Source organism: Manis javanica, chromosome 6 (assembly GCF_040802235.1).
Source record: "Manis javanica isolate MJ-LG chromosome 6, MJ_LKY, whole genome shotgun sequence".
NCBI classification, from domain to species: Eukaryota; Metazoa; Chordata; class Mammalia; order Pholidota; family Manidae; genus Manis; species Manis javanica.
The window spans coordinates 53,115,762-53,138,760 of record NC_133161.1 but is presented as its reverse complement, the minus strand read 5'-3'; the positions used below and the strand labels follow the sequence as shown (position 1 = coordinate 53,138,760).

Sequence of the window (22,999 nt, the reverse complement as noted above, 5' to 3'; positions counted from 1 at the left end):
GTTTGCTTGTGTATTTAGTGACTGACTGGACTATTTTAGTGAAATCATTCACCCTCCCCTCCCTTCCCCCCTCAAACACCTCTTTCCCTCCCAACATGCCTCCCCCACTCCCCTACCAAAGCATGTTGTTCCTCAGTGGGTGCAGACTTGGATATGCTGACTGTGACCTTGTAACCTTGGTATGACAGCAGTTTGCAGAGGGTTCTTTCTGACTGCCCTGTCACTGATCAGATCCATCTTTTAAGCTCTAGTAATTGTCAACTGATTGCTCTATTATTTTCAACAAAGCTCTGAAGCACATATTGCTCCACAGACCGATCCAATCAGATTCCTTTTAAGAGCTAGATAACTCCTTCCTTCAGTTTTTTTCTGACTCCTCCCAGCTACTGTTTCCTTCATACTCTCTGGGAACTTAGCCAGCCTACGGTTTAGCCCTTTACTCAGTGAATCTAAGTCTCTTCCTAATTGCCTTTTGCAACAGTCTCCACTGTTTTTAAGCGCACCCCTTAGGCTTGAACTTCTCTACACTTGGTTGCAAATGAAGTCATTGCCTTTGGGAAGAGATTTGGGACTCTTTTTCTGTGTTGTGTGTGCTTTCCTGTTGGCCAAAAACTCTGTGTCATGGCCCTTGAAGTGAGGGTTGGGTAGTGTGGCACATTTCTCTCTGAAGGACATCCCTTCTCTCAAAGCTGAGTACTTAGTAGCAGGAGGCAACAATAGCTTCAGGTTTACTTGGCTTGCCTCTCCTTGCTTGGAACCCCTGACTTATGAATCTCAAATGAGCTGTGTCAAGGGTGATCTGATCCCCAGTAATTTCATCATGCCCTAGCCAAGCTAGAGCTCATGTCTCAGGAATTAGGTTTGGGTGGAAGAAGGGAGTGCCTGTCAGCCATACTTGTCTGGAACTTAGCTTCAGCAACAGATAGCCTGGGGTAGAATGAGAAATGATGGTGTTTTGCCCCTCCTAGAGGGATAACCCACCAACAGGAAGGTGGGAGGAGAAGGAGACCTCCTCTTGGCTACACCAGTCTGTAGTGTGTCGGTATCAAGGGGTAGGTGGAAGGGAGAGAGGGCTTAGGTTTTGATTTAGATACCACAGACTGTCACCATTCTTACCAAATTCAATTTGATTTTCTTGAACAAACATTTATTTGCTATGTGCTTTTAGGGTCATTTCCAGAGACTGAAGTGGTATTTGTTAGGTTTGTTTTTGTAATTTTCAGCAGTAAAGGGGAGTAGGTCCATGGAAATCTTCAAGCTGTCTTGCTGTAAATGAAATTCGGTGTCTCATACTTTCAAATGGGGATTACCAACCTTTTGGTATTTTAGAGAAGAATTTTCAAGTGTCTTGAAAATCGTAAAGAGATTTTTTTCCCAAAGGAAAAACCTACTAGGGAAGGAACATGATGTCCAAGGGAGAAGATGAACTGTCTGAGATTAATGTGTTTTCATAGCAGTTTTGAGTTCATACTTACAGTTATACATACAGTTACAGCATCATGATTTAAAAAACCCATTCAGAAAGCATCATTTAATAAACTTGATTCTCTTTTATTTTTCTATAATTATAAGATTGGTGTTTGGGAGTGTAATTAATGTTTATTTTTTTGTTTTTGTTAGAGGCAGTAATGAACCAGGAAAAAAGAAACAGCATATCTGTCATATTGAAGGATGTGGAAAAGTTTATGGCAAAACATCTCACCTGCGAGCACATCTTCGCTGGCATACTGGAGAAAGACCATTTGTGTGCAACTGGATGTTTTGTGGCAAAAGATTCACAAGGAGTGATGAGCTTCAGAGACATAGAAGAACCCATACAGGTTAGTTGGTTTATTTTAGGACTTGTACTTTTTACTTATTTTTTTCAGTGCTTAGATGAAAATTTTAGCAATAGTTTAAGTTATCAAATTGGAAATGTGTAAATTAATGCTTTCAAATGGACAAATTAAAGAGAGGATTTGCTTTATCAATTAAATGGAGGATATTTAAGATCAAAATTCTTTGCCTCATTTCCAAGACATATTCTACTTTTTATGGATTTTATCAGCATAAATACATAACCTGAAATTTATTTCATTTGCTTATCTTGTATTCTTAGTATGTTGAATTCACATATTACATTTTGTCAGTATTTAAATAGTTAAAAGAATGTTTAATTATGATCCTTTTGGTGTCCTTTATTAGCTTTTTTTTTTACAATCCAGAAAATTGGAGTATCAAGAGTAAGAAAACAAATACCCACCTAACTCTCACTCAGAACTGACAGCTGTTAATATGTCATTTAATAAACAAGTCATATAAAGTTGACATCTTTGTCTTACTGCTTCTCAAAGAGAAGTTACCATTGAAGTGTAAGCTTTCAGTACAGTTTTAATACTCTTACATATATTGTTGATGGATATATATGTAAAAGTGTTTTTGTTAAGAAATTTTACATAAATGATACATATTACAGCATAATTGCACTTATAATTATGTTTTAAGATCTTTCCGAGTTCATATATATGTACACATTGTATATATGTGTGTATTTCTTTTAACTGTTATATAGTGTTCTATCATATGACTCTACTAAACTTGTATTAATCCATTTGCTATACTGTTCAGATTATTGCTAGGTTTTTGCTATCACAAACTTTGCTTCTGTAAACATACAGTGAACATGTATGAAAGGAAAAATCATTGGATCATAGAGAGTGTGGTGTGTGTTTGGTTTTGCTAGGTAACCACTCAAGAGTCTCTGAAGTGGCTGTTACCATCTTTTCACTAGCAGTTATTGAGAGTTTCCAGTTTGCTCTGTGATGACCAATACTCCATAGTATCAGACTTTGAAGGCTTTTGTCCATCTAAAATAATTTCTCATTTTTTAATTAGCATTTTCCCTATTATCAGTGAGATTAAGCATTTTCTCATGTTTGTTTATTGGTCAGTTATATTTCTTTTTCTGTGATGATTTCCTTGCTCATTTTTTGGGTTCTTGTTTTTCTTAATGATTTATATGTTACAGTTTCCCTGTATATTGCTAATCTTTTATTTTTGTGCTATCTTTTATAATATGGAAGTTTTGTATTTTCTTTTGCTTTCTTTTTTTAAATGAAATTCTCTCCCATCTGAAGATTCTAAAATTTTAAAAAATATTTTCTTCTAATGGCTTAAAGTTTTGTTTTTGTTAGTTTGGCCTTTTGTCAGTCTAGAATTTTTTTTTTTTAATGATGATGGGATGAAATGGGGATATATAATTGCATTTTTTTCCATGTGGAAAGCTATTTCTTGAATAGCTCATTCTTTCTCCATTGATTTATAATGAGACTTCTCTCATATATTAAAAGCCCCTTTAAGAGTGGTTTAATTTGTGGATGCTGTTTTGAAGCTTTTATCTGTTTGTCAGTTCCTATACCAATACAATACTATTTTAATTACCAGAGGCTTATATTAAGTCTTGATATTTGGTAGGGCAGTGTTCTTTTTTTTTTTTTCTGCGTGGAACACCTGTCCTATTTAGAATATGTCTGAAAAATATTTGGAACTCAGTATTTAATAAATAAATTAATAATTTGGATAAATTTCAACTTAGTCTTTCACTTTTTGCCAAGGTACGTACATGTGGGACAAAAGGGGAAATAGAATTGACATTTATTGTCAGCTACCATAGATCAGATGTTTCAAATATATTGTCTTATTTGATTCTAACAGTAGTAACACTCTGAGATAGAAATTAAATCCATTTTACAGATTAGAAAGTAGACTCAGAAAAAAAAGTTGTCTATTAAAACTCGTAAGTAAAAAATTTAGTTTAATATGTACATAAATTAGAGATGAAGTTGAGTATTAGACTACTGGCTTCAATCCCTGAGTTAGCATTATGCTAAAAAATAAAAGTTTTAAAATGTATCTGTGTGGGACCACAATGGAGCTTCTAATGCCATTTTACCATTGAAACTGGCAAATATGTTGTGAGTATTCATGTAACAATGTTGATTCCTAGTTTGAAAAAAACTTGTCATCATAAGAGGATGCAGTATTTTCACTGTGGATTAGCAGTGGGACAGGTTAGGGAAGCCAAGAAAAATGATTTCTTTGACTTGAAAAATGATTTCTTATGAAATCTCACATTGTGATTTCATAATTTATTTAAGAAAATATGAGTTTTAAAGCCTCTTAGTCATACTCCATACTCACATAGATAAACAAAGTAAATTTATCCAAGGATTTATATACACACATACTTCAAAATGAAATATTAATGATTGGGAGCACATATTTTCTTCTCTTTTAAAAAAAATTATCCATACCAATATTATCTGCTACTGGGTTGAATAATTCAGAATCATATATAACTTCAAGCTTACTTTCAGTGTTTCAAATTTCTTGAATACATCATACACAAAATTGAAAAATGTTAAGCTTAAATGTCAGTATATTTATTTACTTTTAAAGATTTAATATAATAACTTTTAAGTGTTTATTAAAGTTGTTGAAAAGAATATGAAACCATATCTTCTGAAACAAATAAGTGTTGATTAAGCATTTAATGTGTTAAGTTGAAAGCCTTGGCCATCCATGGCAAGAACCATGTTTATTTAATTCTCAGCCACTACACTAAGCCAGAAACTCAGCATCTTATTATAAATGAGTCAATGAGTTGTTTTTATTCTGTGTTGAAAATACTACAGAATTTTTGCTTTTGAAAAATAAAATAAAATTCCAAGTGGAACATGTATATGCTGTTTAAAAATCAAATCATATAGAAGGGATTTCCATGTTAAGCACTGTTTTGTTCCGCCCCTTGTTTTACTTCCCAGAGAAAACCATATTTAATATTTTAACTATTCTTATGTTTTTCTTCTACTTAATATGCTAAATGTCATATAACTAATAGGCTTATTATTGATACTTATTGATCTATCAATATTAGACACCATGTATTGATTTCTTACATTGAGAGTTAAGAATTTACCTCACTTTGCAATATCTGATGACTTGCAATTTTTAAAAACAAAAAACTGTTTGCAGGCCAGATATTATCTCTTTTCTCATCACCCTGTGATATGGATATTAGTTTTTCTGACCTTTATTTCCAGTCCCTTTCACCTTAGCTTCTCATCTAAAATTTTACTGTCTTTTTCTCTCTTGGTGTTAAAATGCTTACATTATCTTCAATAAGCACTTTCTCCTTGTTTTAATAGCTTAGTAACTGGTAAGTAATAATTATATTATGAATATATAATACACTGTGATTACATACCCTTTTCTGTGTTTTTGTTTTTTCTTGAAGTTTCTAATTGCTTTTTCCCAACCCCTTGTATTGGCTAACTTTTTCACCTCCTTTGTTACTCAGGTTTTCAAGAATAGTATCAACTCCATCCAATTGCTTCTTATTCTTGGAGGAATCACAGTCTGATTCCTCTCTAGGGCTGCTGCACAGCAATAATCTTCAGACATCTCTCCCCAGCTCATTGGTTTAGATCCAGTGTTCTCCAGATCTCACATTTTCATTGTTCTTGGTTTACTTGGTTTCTGGAAAACATTCTGAAATGCTTCCTACAATAGAACATTGGGATGTAAATTTGCTTTGACAATGTTTTTATGTTGCTTTGCCCTTCATAGTTGTTTAAGCCAACATAGAATTCTAAATTGAAAATTATATTCACTGAAAGCATCAGTGGCACTGCTCTATTGCCTTCTTGCCTCTCTTTTACTAATAAGAAGTGCATTGTTACTCTTTTCTTGCTTTTTTATAGGTGACCTAATTTTGCCCCTTTAACTTTTAATAACTTATTTACTTACTTATAATTTGTTTTGAAATAATATGACAGAAGAATTACAAAGATAAAACAGAAGGTTTTCATATACCCTTCTCCCAGCTTCGTCTAATACTAACCCTTTCCAAACTACAATAACTTATGAAATCTAGGAAATTAATATTGGTACAATATTATTAACTAAATTACAGACTTTTCCACAAATACTGTTCCAAGATTCAGTACAGAATACTACATTGCATTTGTTATAGCTCTTTGGTGTCCTGAAATCTGTAAAATTTTTTTATCTTTCCTTTATACTTACAAAGATTAGGTATTTGGTTAAATCTCTCTCAATTTTGGGTTTGATATTTTCTCATAAGGTTGATGTTATGAATTATTATTGGGAAGACTATCAAAGACATCATTGCCTTTTGCATCACATCAGATCAGGTATCATGATGTTGATGTCTTCTTATTGTTGATGTTGACCTTGGTGAATTGGTTAAGACAGTCTATACCAGGTATCTCCACTGTGAAGTTATGTTTTTCTTTCTGTACTCTGTTTATTAGAAGCAAATCATTAAGTCCAGCCCATAGATAAAAAAGGGAAGGTACATTAAGCTCCACCTACTGGAGGGAGAAGTAGCAAAGAATTAGTGGACATAGATTGAAACAACCACAATAATTAGTAAATATTTTCGGGTGGGTGGGGTTCTTTGAGTCTATGCAAATATCCTGTTCTCTTTAAAGAAAATGCTAACATTTCAGTTTTAGCATTCCTCATTGTTCCTTGCCTGCTGCAGTTACTGTGGCATTCTAAAGGTCATTTTGTTATATCCTGAATTGCTTGAACAGTTTTTGGTGATGACGCTCCTGTAAGGAAGATTTATACCTTCTTCCCCAATTATTTGTTTATTCAGTCACTTATTTATATTAAATATGGACTCATGAGTATTTTATTTTTGGGGTTATATTCAATATATTATTTTTTGCTCAAATTATTCCATCTTTGTCCATTTGAAGTTATTTTATGTTGCCTCCTCTGTTCTTTTGACATGTCCCATCCTGTTTTTTTTAATTATAGGAGCTTGTTTTAATCTTTGATGTTATATTAATTTCATAAATATGTATGTAGGCATAGATTTTCATTTATTTTGAGAACTGGTTAGATTCTTCAACTCTGGATCCTCCTCCACCTACTCTTCACCCCCTCTCTTATTCTCTTCTTTTTATTCTTTATTTTTGGACTGAAACTAGATGTAAGTTGGACTGTGTTGATTTTTTTTTAATCTTAAAGCATTTCTCTTTTTTTTGTCTTTTTGTCTTTGTACTTTATTTTCTGTGAAATTCTTATCTTTTGTCTTCAACTATTCCTACTGAATTTTTTTAATTTCCAAGGGGTTTTCCTTTATTGTTTCTTTTTTATTGCATCCTGTTCCTAGTGTGTAGCTGCATGAGCTTGCTGAAAATCTGTATTTTCTGGCTAGAATTTTTTTTAATACTTCTTTTTCCTCCAGTATCATTTTTTTGTCTGTATACTGCGTTTTTGATGCTGTAGTCTTCCCTGAACTTTGCAGTGATCCTTGGTTCACATTAATAATGATAACTGTTGAACATTTATAAGTGAAGGATTATAAAAGCTCTATGAAGTAGTAGCTTTCATTTTAGGCAACTGGGTAGAGACACTGTGTGTTACATCGGAAGATATCTAATTACCAAAATACAATAATACACAGTGGGACCACATTTAGAATACAAATCCTCATATGGTGTCACCTAGTTTTTGATATGTGGTTAGTAGTCCATGTATAGGCCTTAATTATATTGTTTTATATTTCATGCCTCCGCTCTCCCATTTTGAGTCCCAGACTTCTGCAGAGTTCTATGGAAAACAGATTGGCTCTCTTCTAGAATATATCCTCTTCCTTGATAATCTCTATTCTAGTTTGCAGAAATTTGATACAATCAAAACTTGTATAACAATGTATGTATAACAAAAGTAAATTTCACAAGATTTTTTTTCCCTCCTTTGTCTCCCAGCTTTGACCCTGTGGGCATTGAATAGAAGATGTAGGTAGCAAACATGGTGAGAAAAACCATGTATATTTAGCCAGAGAAACGAGGAAAGGGGAAAGGAGCTCCTATGCCTCAAAGCCCAGCCCTGTTTGTAGGTTGCACCGCAATAGGGGCAGCATAGGCGTCTAAAGCCTGAGAAAATCTACCTGGCCAGAGGAACTAGGAAATGGGCCCTTTGCTTTCTAGTGAATGTGAGGAGTATCACCATTAATTTTTTTCCCTGGCCATTTTACTCTGAAGGTGATGCCAATAATGTGTATGTGCAGGATGGTTACAGGAAGGCTCAAGAATTCTGGCTTTCTGGCCAGAAGAACCAGGAAAAGGGATACCAGAAAAACCAGGAAAGGGGATTGGAAAGCCTGAAGGAAATTTTGGAGACATCTGTAAAAGGTCACTCTTAATTTTCTGTATAGAACATAGTAAGTTCTGGTCTCACTCCTGAGCTGCACATGTATAGAACAGATTCAGAGAACCATGACAAAGCCCTTAAAATACTGACTCTCTTATAAAGCACCACCTAATTCCCAATATGCTGAGCAGACCCAAACAGCATAACAAAGTCTTTGAAAGTGAACTAATATTGGAACTACTGTCCAGAGAAGGCAAAATAAAACTTTCAGTCTGAACTTAAATGGGTTGATTGCCTGCTAAAACAAAAACTTAACATTTTCTAGAGGATTTGTAATAGGACCCAGAATCACCACAACAGTAATATCCAAAATGTCCAAGATACAGTCCAAAATTATTCAATGTATTATGAACCAAGTAAAATTGTGTCAAGATGATCTACATGTTGGATTATCAGAGACTTGAAAGTAACTATTATAAACATGCTTGAAATAAGAAGAAAGGCAGTTTTCAGCAGCAAAATTGGAACTTTTAATGAAAGAACTAACTGGTAATTTTAGAACTGAAAAATGCAGTATTCAAAGTTAAAAGTTCACTAGATGAGCTCAATAGCAAATGAAGAGATAACATAGAAGAGAGTCAGGAATTTGAAGTCAGACGTTATAGTCTGAAGAACAAAGAAGAAAAGGATTGGGGGGAAAATGAACTGGGCCTCAGGGACCTGTAGAACAGTAATACAATTGGTGTCATTGAAGCTTCAGAAGGAGAGGAGGAAAAGATTAATGTAGAGAAATATTTGAAGAAATAATGACTAAGACTTCTGATATTAAGAGTAAATTAGATTTAAGAAGCTCATTGAATCCCAAACAGGAACTGACGGAAAACCAGGACCAGATATGTCATAATCTTCTCAGGAATTGAAGGGAAAGAAAGCAACTTGAAAGGAGCCAGAAAAGAAATGACACATTACATATAGAGGAATAAAAATTGAAATGATGAATGTTTCTGTTCAGAAACCGTGGAGACCAGAAAAAGAAAAGGATTGTCAACTCAGTGTTTTATATCTAATGAAAATATCTTCAATAACAAAGACAAAAAAATAATAAGGATTTTTCAGAAGAAAAAATACTAAGAGAATTTGGTGCCATGAGCTCTGCTCCAAAGAAAGGCCAAAAGGAGTTCTTCAGGCTGAAAGGAAATGATACCGGAGGGAAATTTGGCATTTAATAAGGAAGAACAAAAGAAATGGTAAATACCTTGGTAGATATAGCTGGCTATTATTCCTGTGCTTAAATTTTTAGAAATATGTTTAAGGTAAAAATTTAACACTGATGGATTTTTTTTTTTTGAATGCATATAGTAAATATAACAGTAGGGAACTAATGAAACCTATTCAGTTGAAAAGCTTCTTTGTTTTACTGTGAAAATATAGAAATTGCCATATATATTGTGAAAATTTAGATAGTGTATATTGTAATCCCTATATCAACTACTAAAAACAGAGATTCAGGCAAAGTGGGAATAAATTAAAATAGACTACTAAACAGTATTCAAATAATCCAAAAGAAAGGAGGAAAGGGGAACAGAAAGATGAAAAAACAGAGGGCAGAGATCAAAAACAGACAACAAAATGATAGATTTAAATCTAATTAAATCAGTGATTACATTTAATATAAATGATCTAAACATAGCAATTAGAAGATATTGTCAAATTGCATTTAAAAATACCTAGTTATATACTGTCTACTAAAAACCCACTTTAAATATAATCATATGGATAAATTAAAAAGGGTAGAAAAAATAGAACTTTCAAAGACGAATCAAAAGAAAGCTTAAATTGGTATATTAATAGCAGGCAAAATAGACTTAATAAAACAAAATTACTAGATATAGCAGGACATTCCATAATAATGAATAGGTCACTTTACATGAAGACATAACAGTTCTAATTGTAATATGGATCTAACAACACAGCTCCAAAATATATGAAGCAGAAACTGAAAGGAAAAATAGACTAATCCCTAATTACTCTTGTAGAATTGATACCCTTTTCTTAGATACCCTTTTCTTAATTGATAGAACAAGTAGATGGAATATCAGAAAGTATATAGAACATTTTCTGTCCACTTGCCCTGACATTTATAGAGTACTCTAGCTGTTTGTGACATAACACATATTTTATTGAAGAGCATATGGAACATTCATAAAGATGGACCATATATTCAGAACCATGAGATACACCCTAAAAATAAAAATCATATAAAATGTATTCTCAGATCATAATGGAATTAAACAAGAAGTCAATAACAAAATATCTAGGAAATCTCCAAATATTTGGAAATTACCACATTTCTGAATAAACCTTGGATCAAGAGGGAAGGTCTTTATTTACAAACAACCTGATTTTCTATTTAGAAAAATGCATGGCATCTACAAAAAAGCTATTAGGACTATAAGTGAATTTGGCAAAAGTACAAGATAGAAGGTGAATATACATAGTAAATTGTGTTTCTAAATACTAGCAATGAACAACTGGATACTTAGTTTCAGAGTGTTATTTAAAATAGGATAGAAAGAGTGAAACACTATGCTATAAATCTTAACAAAACATATACAAGATAGGTATGCTGAAAATTAAATGACGAAAGGAATTGAAGATGGCCTACATTCATGAGGAGACAGAGACTTATCAGTGGATTTGGTGGCCCAATATTGTTTTGGTATCAGTTCTCTCAAGTATATATATACAGATTCAAAGCAATCCTTTTAAAAAACCTAGCAGCATTTTATAGATAGCAGACTGATTCTAAAATTTATATGAAAGGCAAAAATAATTAAGAGTGGCCAAAACAATTTTAAAAGAAATACAAAGCTCACTGATTCAACTACATGATTTCAAGTTTTCCTATAAAGCTACAATAATCAACACTGTGATTATTTTTGTTGAAATACAAACCTATTTTTGGTGAAAAATAAGACAGAATAGAGTCCAGAAACTGACTTACAATGCAAAAACAATTAGTGGAGAAAGGGTAGTCTCAATAAATGATGTGGAAGAATTGGACAGCCACAGGCAAAAAAATAAAGAACTTTGACCTACATACCTTGTATCTTTTATAAAAACTAACTCAAAATCATTCAGACCTAAATCTAAAACCTGAATCTTTAAAAACTTTTTGAATAAAAGATAGAACAAAATCTTGGTGATCTTAAATTAGGCTTGAGTTTTTAATATAATATGAAAAGCACAATCCATACTAAAAGAATCGTGATAAGTTAGACTTCATAAAAACTAAAAAGTGTTGCTCTCTGAAAGATCCTGTTAAGAGAATGAGAACACAAGATAATATATGTAGAATTCTCAAGACTCTCCAATAGGTAAACAAACAGCCTAAATGTAAAAAAATCAGCATAAAATATCAGCAAAGGATTGGGACACTTCATTAAAGAGGATGTACATGTGACAAGCACATGAAAAGATGTCCAACATCATCTATTATTTGGGAAATGCAAATTAAAATCACAATGAGATATCAATATACACCTATTAGAATGGCTAAAATTAAAAGCAAGAACACCAAAGTCTTCATAATTAGAAGTAATGGTGAGAATGCAGAACTGAAACTCTGATACAGTGCTGGTAGGAATGCAAAATGGCATAGAACCTTTGGAAAACATTTTGGAATTTTCCTAGTAAAGTTAAACATACACTTAACATATGACCTAACGATCTGCTTCTTAGTATTCACCCCACAGAAATAAATACTGTTCACACAAAAAGCTCTGAATATTTATAGCAGATTTATCATCACCCCAAATTTGAAACAACCCAAATGTCCTTCAATTGATTAATGGGCAAAAAATTGTGGTACATTCTTGGGGGACATTATCAAGAGAACATGGCTGCTGGTTGGCCTGTAAGCTGGACTTGGGCAGCCAGAGGCTCCTCATCCCCCTTTCCCCTGTCCTTGAAGTATATATTCTGTTCACTGTTCTCACAGTGGGAACTGTTTCAAGGACATAGCCTTGCGAGACTATGGTGGTGCTGAGACTCTCTGGGTGGTATATGTGACTGAACCCACTTAAGGCCTCTATAAACTTTTAAGATTTGATGGGTGGGTGGACATAGAAATCTCATGGTCTTGGAGCCACCCAAGACAAGCCCTGTTAAGTTCTCTTCCTTATTAAAAACTCACCTACCAATCTGGAATGGGCTGCCTCCTAATTTGCTCTGTGCCTGCCCTTTGTGTATAGGGCCAATTTGCAAACCAGTGTGTATCCATACAGTGGAATATTAGTCCCCAATGTGGAAGAATGAATTATAAATACACATAACTACATAGATGAAATTCAGATACATTATGCTAAGTGAAATGTGCCTGCATCAAAGGGCTACCCATTTATATATGTTATTCCATTTATATTATGCTACTGAAAAAACTATACAGACAGAGCAGATAAGTGTTTTCTAGGCAAAAGGGAGGAGGGAAAATTTTGACTATAACGAAGAATTGTGAAAGAATTTTTGAAAGTGGTAACTATATTTTTAGTTTGGTGATGGCTTGCATGACAAAGCATTTGTGAAAACTCATAGAACTATATACTAAAAGTGAATTTCACTGTTTATAAATTAAAATTAACTTTTTAAAAGTGAGACAGACTTTGTTTCTCAAACATCTGAGAAATTGCAGTGTTAAAAAAGGAAGATTTTCTAATTTTCGTTTAAGAATCTAAAACAGTTTTCTCTCTGGTGTCAATGTGTATATCTCAGTATCATGGAACTTACTCCTAACTCTACCAAGGATACTAGGGTTTAGAGCCAGAGGAACTCCTAAGAATGATTTTGTGCAACCCTGTCTATTTATAAATAAGAACTAAACTGAAGTCTTAAGAAGTTGATTGACTTCTTTTTTTAATTTTTTAATTTTTTATATTTTGGTGTCATTAATGTACAATTACATGAACAACATTGTGGTTGCTAGACTCCCCCCATTATCAAGACCCCACCATATATACCCCATTACAGTCATTGTTCATAAGCATAGTAAGATGCTATAGAATCACTGCTTCTCTTCTTTGTGCTATACTGCTTTCCTCGTGCCACCCCCCTACACTGTGTGTGCTAATTGTAATGCCCCTTTTCCCCCTTATCCCTCCCTTCCCACACATCCCCCCCAGTCCCTCTCCCTTTGGTAACTGTTAGTCCATTCTTGGGTTCTGTGCTTCTGCTGCTGTTTTGTTCCTTCAGTTTTTGCTTTGTTCTTATACTCCACAGATGAGTGAAATCATTTGATACTAGTCTTTCTCTGCCTGGCTAATTTCACTGAGCATAATACCCTCCAGCTCCATCCATGTTATTGCAAATGGTAGGATTTGTTTCCTTCTTATGGCTGAATAATATTCCATTGTGTATACGTACCACATCTTTATCCGTTCATCTACTGATGGACACTTAGGTTGCTTCCATTTCTTGGTTATTATAAATAGTGCTGCAATAAACATAGGTGTGTATGTGTCTTTTTGAAACTGGGCTCCTGCATTCTTTTTTTTTTCAAGGTTTTTCTTTTTTATTTTATTTTATGTATTTTATTTTTATGTTTATTTGTATTATTTTTTATTTTTTTCTTTTGATATCGTTAATGTACAATTACTTGAACAACATTATGGTTACTAGATTCCCCTATTATCAGGTACCCCCCACATGCCCCATTACAGTCACTGTCCATCAGTGTACTAAGATGCTATAGAATCATTACTTGTCTTCTCTCTATATAGTGCCTTTCCCATGTCCCCCACACTACATTATGTGTGCTAATCATAATGCCCCATTTTCCCCCTTATCCCTCCCTTCCCACTCATCCTCCCCAGTCCCTTTCCCTTTGGTAACTGTTAGTCCACTCTTGGGTTCTGTGAGTCTGCTGCTGTTTTGCTCCCTTAGTTTTTTCTTTGTTCTTATACTCCACAGATGAGTGAAATCATTGATAACTTGTCTTTCTCTGCCTGGCTAATTTCACTGAGCATAATACCCTCTAGCTCCATCCATGTTGTTGCAAATGGTAGGATTTGTTTTCTTCTTATGGCTGAATAATATTCCATTGTTTATATGTACCACATCTTCTTTATCCATTAATATACTGATGGACACTTAGGTTGCTTCTATTTCTTGGCTATTGTAAATAGTGCTGCGATAAACATAGGGGTACATATGTCTTTTTCAAACTGAACTGCTGCATTCTTAGGGTAAATTCCTAGGAGGGGAATTCCTGGGTCAAATGGTATTTTTATTTTGATCTTTTTGAGGAACCTCCATACTGCTTTCCACAATGGTTGAACTAATTTACATTCCCACCAGCAGTGTAGGAGGGTTCCCCTTTCTCCACATCATCCTTGCCAACATGTGTTGTTGTTTGTCTTTTGGATGGTGGCCATCCTAACTGTTGTGAGGTGATATCTCATTTTGGTTTTAATTTGCATGCATTTAATTTGCATGACTAGTGATGTGGAGCATGTTTTCATGTGCCTGTTAGCCATCTGAATTTCTTCTTTGGAGAAGTCTCTGTTCAGATCCTCTGCTCATTTTTTAATTGCATTATTTGCCTTTTGTTTGTTGAGGTGTGTGAGCTCCTTATATATTTTGAATGTCGACCCTTTATTGGATATATCATTTATGAATATATTCTCCCATACTGTAGGATGCCTTTTGGTTCTATTGATGGTGTCCTTTGCAGTACAGAAGCTTTTTAGTTTGATATAGTCCCACTTGTTCATTTTTTGCTTTTGTTTCCCTTGCCTGGTGAGATATGTTCATGAAGAAGTTGCCCATGTTTATGTCAAAGAGATTTTTGCCTATGTGTTTTTCTAAGAGTTAAGGTTTCATGACTTACGTTCAGGTCTTTAATCCATTTTGAGTTTACTTTTGTGTATGGGGTTAGACAATGATCTAGTTTCATTCTCTTACATGTAGCTGTCCAGTTTTGCCAACACCAGCTGTTGAAGAGGCTGTCATTTCCCCCATTGTATGTCCATGGCTCCTTTATCATATATTAATTGACCATATGTGTTTGGGTTAATATCAGGACTCTATTCTGTTCCACTGGTCTATGGGTCTGTTCTTGTGCCAGTACCAAATTGTCTTGATTACTGTGGCTTTGCAGTAGAGCATGAAATTGAGAAGCAAGATCCCCCCTGCTTTATTCTTCTTTCTCAGGATTGCTTTGGCTATTCAGGGTCTTTGGTAGTTCCATATGAATTTTAGAACTATTTGTTCCAGTTCATTGAAGAATGCTGTTGGTATTCTGATAGAGATTGCATTGAATCTGTAGATTGCTTTAGGCAGGATGGCCATACTGATAATATTAATTCTTCCTACCCAAGAGCATGGGATGAATTTCCATTTATTAGTGTTTTCTTTAATTAAGAGATTAAGAGTGTCTTGTAGTTCCCAGTGTGTAGGTCTTTCACTTCCTTGGTTAGGTTTATTCCTAGGTATTTTATTCTTTTTGATGCAAATGTGAATGGAATTGTTTTCCTGATTTCTCTTTCTGCTAGTTCATTGTCAGTGTATAGGAATGCAACAGATATCTGTGTATTAATTTTGTATCCTGCAACTTTGCTGAATTCAGATACTAGTTCTAGTAGTTTTGGAGTAGATTCCTTAGGGTTTTTTAATGTACAGTATCATGTCATCTGCAGATAGTGACAGTTTGACTTCTTCCTTACCAATCTGGATACCTTGTATTTCTTTGTTTTGTCTAATTGCCATGGCTAGGACCTTCAGTACTATGTTGAAAAAGCGGGAAGAGTGGGCATCCTTGTCTTGTTCCTGATGTTAGGGGAAAAGCTTTCAGCTTTCACTGTTAAGTATGATGTTGGCTGTGGGTTTGTCCTATGTGGCCTTTATTATGTTGAAGTACTTGCCCTCTATACACATTTTGTTGAGAGGTTTTATCATGAATGGATGTTGAATTTTGTGAAATGCTTTTTCAGCATCTATGGATATGATCATGTGGTTTTTGTCCTTTTGTTGATGTGGTAGATGATGTTGATGGATTTTAAAATGTACCATCCTTGCATCCCTAAGATGAATACTTCTTAATCATGGTGTATGAGCCTCTTGATGTATTTTTGAATTCGGTTTCCAATATTTTGCTACGATTTTTGCGTCTATGTTCATCAGGAATATTGGTCTGTAATTTTCTTTTTTTTGTGGTGTCTTTGCCTGGTTTCCATATTAAAGTGATGCTCGATTCATAGAATGAATTTGGAAGTATTCCCTCCTCTTCTATTTTTTGTAATACTCTAAGAAGAATGGGTATTATGTCTTCTCTAAATGTCTGATAAAATTCAGCAGTGAATCCATCTTGCCTGGGGGTTTTGTTCTTAGGTAGGTTTTTGATTATCCGTTCAATTTCATTGCTGGTAATTGGTCTGTTTAGATTTTCTGCTTCTTCCTTGGTCACTCTTGGAAAGTTGTATTTTTCTAGAAAGTTGTCCATTTCTTCTAGGTTATCAAATTTGGTAGCATATAGGTTTTCATAGTATTCTCTAATAATTCTTTGTATTTCTGTGGTGTCCATCATGATTTTTCCTTTCTCATTTCTGATTCTGTTTATGTATGTAGATTCTCTTTTTCGATTAATAAGTCTGGCTAGGGGTTTATCTATTTTGTTTATTTTCTCAAAGTACCAGCTCTTGCTTTCATTGATTTTTTTCTATTTTTTCATTCTCAATTTTAATTATTTCTTCTCTGATCTTTATTATCTCTCTCCTACTGACTTTGGGCCTCATTTGTTCTTCTTTTTCCAATTTAAATAATTGTGACTTAAGACTTCATTTGGGATTGTTCTTCCTTCTTTAAATAGGCCTGGATTGCTATATACTTTCCTCTTAGAACTGCCTTCGCTGTGTCCCACAGAAGTTGTGGCGTTGTGCTTTTGTTTTCATTTGTCTCCATATATTAGTTGATCTCTGTTTTAATGTGGTCATTGATCCATTGATTATGTAGGAGCATGTTGTTAAGCCTCCATGTGTTTGTGAGCCTTTTTGTTTTCTTTGTACAGTTTATTTCTAGTTTTATACCTTTGTGGTCTGAGAAGGTGGTTGGTAGAATTTCAGTCTTTTTGAACTTACTTCTGCTCTTTTTGTGGCCTAGTATGTGGTCTATTCTGGAAAATGTTCCGTGTATGCTTGAGAAGAATATGTGTTCTGCTGCTTTTGGGTTCAGAATTCTGTAGATGTCTGTGGGGTCCATCTGTTCTAGTATGTTGTTCAGTTCCTCTGTGTTCTTACTTATTTTCTGTCTGGTTGATCTGTGCTTTGGGGTGAGTGGTGTGTTAAAGTCTCCTAAAATGCATGCATTGCTTCCTATTTCCTCCTTTAATTTTGTTAGTATTTGTTTCACATATGTAGGTGTTCCTGTGTTTGGTGTATAAATATTTGTAATGTTATATACTCTTGTTGGACTTACCCCTTATCATTATGTAATGTCCTTCTTTATCTCTTGTTATATTTTTTGCTTTGAAGTCTATTTTGTGGGATCTGAGTACTGTATGTAACACCTGCTTTTTTCTCCCTATTGTTTGAATAAAATATCTTTTTCTATCTATCCCTTGACTTTTAGTCTGTGTATGTCTTTGGTATTGAAGTAAGTCTCTTTTGGGCAGTATACAGTTGGATCTTGCTTTTTTATCCATTCTATTACTCTTTGTCTTTTGGTGCATTCAGTTAATTTACATTTGGGGTGATTATCAATAGTTACGTACTTATTCCTATTGCAGGCTTTGGATTCGTGGTTACCAAAGGTTCAAGCATAGCTTCTTTACTATCTAACCATCTAACTTTAACTCACTTATTATGCTATTATAAACACAGTTTGATGATTCTTTATGACTCTCCTTTGTTTTTCTTCCTCCTCCACTCCATATGTTAGGTGTTTTATTCTGTACTCTTTTGTGTTTCCCTTTACTGATTTTGTGGATAGCTGATTTTATTTTGCCTGTAGTTAGTATTTGGTTGGTTCACTTTCTTTGCTGTGATTTTATTTTCTCTGGTGACATCTATTTAGCCTTAGGAGTACTTCCATCTAGAGCAGTCCCTTTAAGATACACTGTAGAGGTGGTTTGTGGGAGGTAAATTCCCTCAACTTTTGTTTATCTGGGAATTGTTCAATTCCTCCTTCCAATTTAAATAATAATCTTTCTGAATACAGTATTCTTGGTTCAAGGCCCTTCAGTTTCATTGCATTAAATACATCATGCCATTCTCTTCTGGCCTTTAAGGTTTCTGCTTAGAAGTCTGATGATAGCCTGTTGGGTTTTCCTTTGTAAGTGATCTTTTTTCTCAGCAATTATTTCTTCAAAGACACTTTCTATCTCTATCCCTTTTTCTCTCTCCTTCTTCTTCTGGAACCCCCATAATGCCCATATTGTTCTGTTTGGATTGGTCACACAGTTCTCTTAATATTCTTTAATTCCTGGAGATCCTTTTATCTCTCTGCCTAAGCTTCTCTGTATTCCTCTTTTCTGATTTCTATTCCATTTGCGGTCTCTTCCACTTCATCCATTCTCCCCTTAAATTCTTCCATTGTTTGTTTCATTTCTGTTATCCCCCTCCGGAATTCATCCCTTAGCTCTTGCATATTTTTCTGTAGCTCCATCTGCATGCTGATGACTTCTATTTCAAATTCTTTTTCAGAACAATTGGTGATTTTGTTTTCACCAGGTCCTCTGGTGTTAGGGGGATTTTGGACTGAACCAGGTTTTTCTGCCTTTTCATGGCAATAGAAGTGATTGCCAGCAGGTGGTGCATGTGTCAGTTGGGAGAACAAAGTCCCTTCCTGCTTGCTGGTTGCCTTGCCTTTCTCTGCTGCCTGTGCTGGTCATCCACACACAGGGAGCAACCTCTGGGTTAATCCCCTGAGTTGTCATGGGCAGGTTGACCCTCAGGATGGCCTAGGGCACTGGTGGGAGTTGTAGGTGAGTGGTGTGTGTTCTTCTGCTAGAACAGTGCCCCTTCGTGCTTTCTGGACTCTGTGCTGGTCTCCGCTGCCTGTGCCAGGCAACTGTACCCAGGGAGAAGCCTCTGGGTTGATCCCCTGAGCTGCCGTGGGTGGGGTGGCCCTCGGGATATCCTAGGGCACTGATGGTGGTTGCAGGCAAGCAGCGCGTGTTTGCCGCGAGAACAGAGCTCCTATGTGCTTCCTGGCACCTCACTGGCTTCCTTTACCTGTGCTGGGTATTGTGTGCAGGGGACAGCCTTTGGATTAATCCCCTGAACTGCTGTGGGCACGGTGGCCCTCTGAATGGCCTAGAGCACTGGTGGTGGTTGTGGGCGATCAGCACATGTTCACTGTGTGAGCAGAGGCCCTACATACCTTCTGGACTCTGTGCTGGCTTACTGTACCTGTGCCAGTCAACCAAATGCAGGGGACAGCTCCTGGGTTAATCTCCTGAGGTGCTGTGGGCGGGGTGACCCTCGGGATAGCCTAGGGCATTGGTGGTGTTTGCAGGTCATCAGCGTGTGTTCTCTGCAAGAGCAGAGCCCCTACATGCCTTCTGGACTCTGCGCTGGCTTACTCTGCCTGTGCCAGTCAACCAGATGCACGGGACAGCTCCTGGGTTAATCCCTTAGCTGCCGTGGGCGGGGCAGCCCTCGGGATTCCCTAGGGCACTGATGGGGGTTGCAGGCAAGCAGTGTGTGTTTGCCACGTGAATAAAGCCCCTTTGTGCCTTTCGGACTCTGCCCTGGTCTCCGCAGTCTGTGCTGGGTAGCTGCGCACAGGGGCCAACCTCTGGGGCTGGCCCAGTTAGCTGTGAGCTGGTAGAAGACTGTGTGGTTGCTGTGGGTGGTTTTGCTCCCCTAATGCTCCGTAGCAGTGGCGGGTCAGCTGGTTTGCTTGCAGTGCCAGCGGGTTGAGGTGGGGGGGAATGAACATCATGCTGCTTATCATTGTGAGGGGCTTCAGAACTGCATTGCCACCCAGGGGCTTAGGGTGCCTGAAATTCCTTAAAGTTCACAGCCTGCTGAGCTGAGTGTGCCAGGACAATTTTGTCCACTTGTTAAACCCTTGTCCCTTTAAGACTTTTAAAGTGCCCACTTTTCTTTTGTCCCAGGGGAGCCAGCTCTGGGAACCTGTTTGCAGTCTTAGTCTCAGAGTTTGCTTTTCTGTTTCTCTAATATCCAGTACACCCTGCAATGTGTGTCTGTGTTCCTGGTACAGATCACCAGGGCTGGTTATTTAGTAGTCCTATGCTTCCACTCCTTCCTCACTGTGATTCTTTTCCTCCTCCCAGTGAGCTGGGCTGGCATGAGTGCCGGGTCAGGGCTTTGTATCTTACCCTCTTCGTGAGATGTTGAGTTCTTGCAGATGTAGATGTAGCCTGGATGTTGTACTGCATCTTCTGTTCTTTTAGAAATAGTTATATTTTCTGTATTTTCAAAATATATATGTTTTTGTGAGGTGATTTCCACCACCCTACTCTCGCCACCATCTTGAGAATCTGGTTGACTTCTTTACCAAGGCCCCAAACTTAGTTCCTTGAGCCAAGTTGAGTGATGAGTGATGAGTAAAAATGAACCATGGGAGCTGCAGAATAAATACATTCACACAGGCAATAAACTGTAACAATTTGCATTTCTGAGCCCTTTTAGTGTTCCAGAACTGCTCTACATGCTTTTTTTAATCAATTTTTTTCCTGAACTCATAAATCCAACTCACAAATAAAATGTGATATATTAGGACCCAGAAGCAGTACAGTGTTTTGGAATCATTTTGTGGCAATAGATAAAAAGGCAGAGGTCAGTTCCTGTAGGATGTTACATACTATTTGATTTTTTTTTCTGTAACTATAGTTAATAGGGAACTACTGAAAGTTTTCAGCAATTATTCAGATGGTCACCTTTTCATTTGGTGTTCACATGGAGAACAGATGGAGAACAGATTTATAGGGAATAATTTTGAGACCAATTAGCAAAGACAGTAGGGATTGTTGGTAAGGTCCTAACTAACACTGGTGGACAGAAAGGTGTAATGAGTATTTGGAACAGGTAAGTGATGTTTGACAGGACTTGATTATTAAATGTGAGAAAAAATTATCGGTACTAATGACTACTACTACTAGTTGAAGTGGAGAATACAGGAGAAGAATGTTAAAGAATTTCCCTACAGTTCTGTGAGCTTGCTTCTTGTAGTTTGGGACTCTATTGTTAGTTGCCTCTGTTTATATTTGTTACATTTTCTTGATGGGAATGAGTCTTTCTTTACTATAAAGTCTTTGTCTCTCATAACAGTTTTTACCTTATTGGTCTAGTATTAGAATGGCTATTCCAGTTCCGGGTTTGCATGATACATCATCTTATTTCTGTCTTTTCATTTTAGCCTGTGTGTGTGTGTCTTTGAGTATAAAGTGAGTCTCTCTTAGCATATAGTTGGATAATTTTTTATAACTATTCTGTCAATATCTGTCTTTTAATTGGATAGTTTAATATATTCATTTTTAATGCAGTTACTGATAAGGACTTATACCATTTTCATATTTGTTTTTATGTTTTGTATCTCTTTGGTTTCCTTATTCCTCAATAGACATTTTATGTTAAATAAATACTGTGTTAATTTATCTTTCATTTCTTTTACTCTGTGTATGTGTGTGTTTTGTTGTTTTAGTTATTAGTGGTTGCTTGTCATTGGGGGATTGCACTTTGCATTTTATAGCAGCCTAGTTTGGATTACCACCAACTTTATTTCAGTAGTATGCAGAAATTTTTCTCCTATATAGTTGTGCCTCCCTATCTACTGTTACTTTCACCAGTTAAAACTTTGTGCATTGTGTATACATCAACACAATTTAAAATTACTGCTTTATGCAGTGGTATTTTAAACCAGAAAAGAGAAGAAATGAGTCACAAGTCAAAAACACATTTATATTGTCTTTTATATTAACTGTGTAGTTACCTTAATATGATGTAATTTTTTTTTTCACGTGGATTAAAGTTACTGTCTAGTGTCTCTTCATTTCAGCCTGATGGAGTCTTGTTAGTATGTCTTATAGGTGCAGATCTGCTAGTGATGTCTGGAAATATCTTAATTTCTCCTTATTTTTGCAAGATATTTTTGCTCTATGTATAATTCTTGCTGACAGGTTTTTTCTTTTCTTTTTTAATTGCAATATACTTGAGACAAGATTTTCTTTCTTTATGCTCTGTATCATTCCACTGCTTTCTGGCTTCTATCATCTCTGATTTAAAAGTCAGCTGTTATTCCTATTGATGATTCCTTTTGGTTGATAAGTCACTTCTTTCTTGGTTCTCTCTTTCTAACTTTAAAATAGTTTATTCTGTATCTTAGTGTATCTTTTTATTGTATATTAATGATTTTCATCAAATTTGGGAGAATTTTCAACTAGCATTTCTTCATATATTCTTTCTTTAAATACCTGGGACCAGTAAAACTCTCTCCTTTTGGCTGAGAGGCTTTGTGTACATGTTGCGTCACCCTCCAACTCTCAGCTAGACAGTTGACAACTCTGCCTTAGCCTTCACTTCCTGCATAAGCAGTACTTCAAAGATTAGGTACAGGTGAGAGTTTGGGCCCTTCAGGTCTCTCCTGAGCAGGCTCACCTAGGCATGTGGCCTTCTAGTTTCAAAGAATAAGTCAGAACTTTTCAAAGCCCCTATATATATGTTATCCTCAGCTTTTCCTTTTAAGCTTTTTGTTTAGTCTATTATTTGTCCCAAGTATTATTGCCTTGGGCATCCAGGAAGATAAAACACTTGCCTATAATTGTTTTAAATGAACATAAGCCTTCTCTGCCCCTGGGAAAAGACTTTTTGCATTG

The 22,999-nt window shown here is 35.7% G+C and overlaps 1 protein-coding gene across 11 annotated transcripts in view; it reads left to right on the top strand.

The window, feature by feature from the left end:
* The window catches only part of SP4 (Sp4 transcription factor), a 118,356-nt gene that overhangs the window by 82,328 nt on the left and 13,029 nt on the right, over positions 1–22,999 (top strand). For all 11 annotated transcript variants that reach the window (XR_012132256.1, XR_005062273.2, XM_037021994.2 and 8 more), the window contains one exon: positions 1,621–1,820. Coding sequence is in view for 9 of the 11 variants with exons in the window: in XM_037021994.2 (XP_036877889.1) it covers positions 1,621–1,820 (200 nt within the window). In the remaining 2 variants the exon portion in view is untranslated. The remainder of the gene's footprint in view (positions 1–1,620; positions 1,821–22,999) is intronic.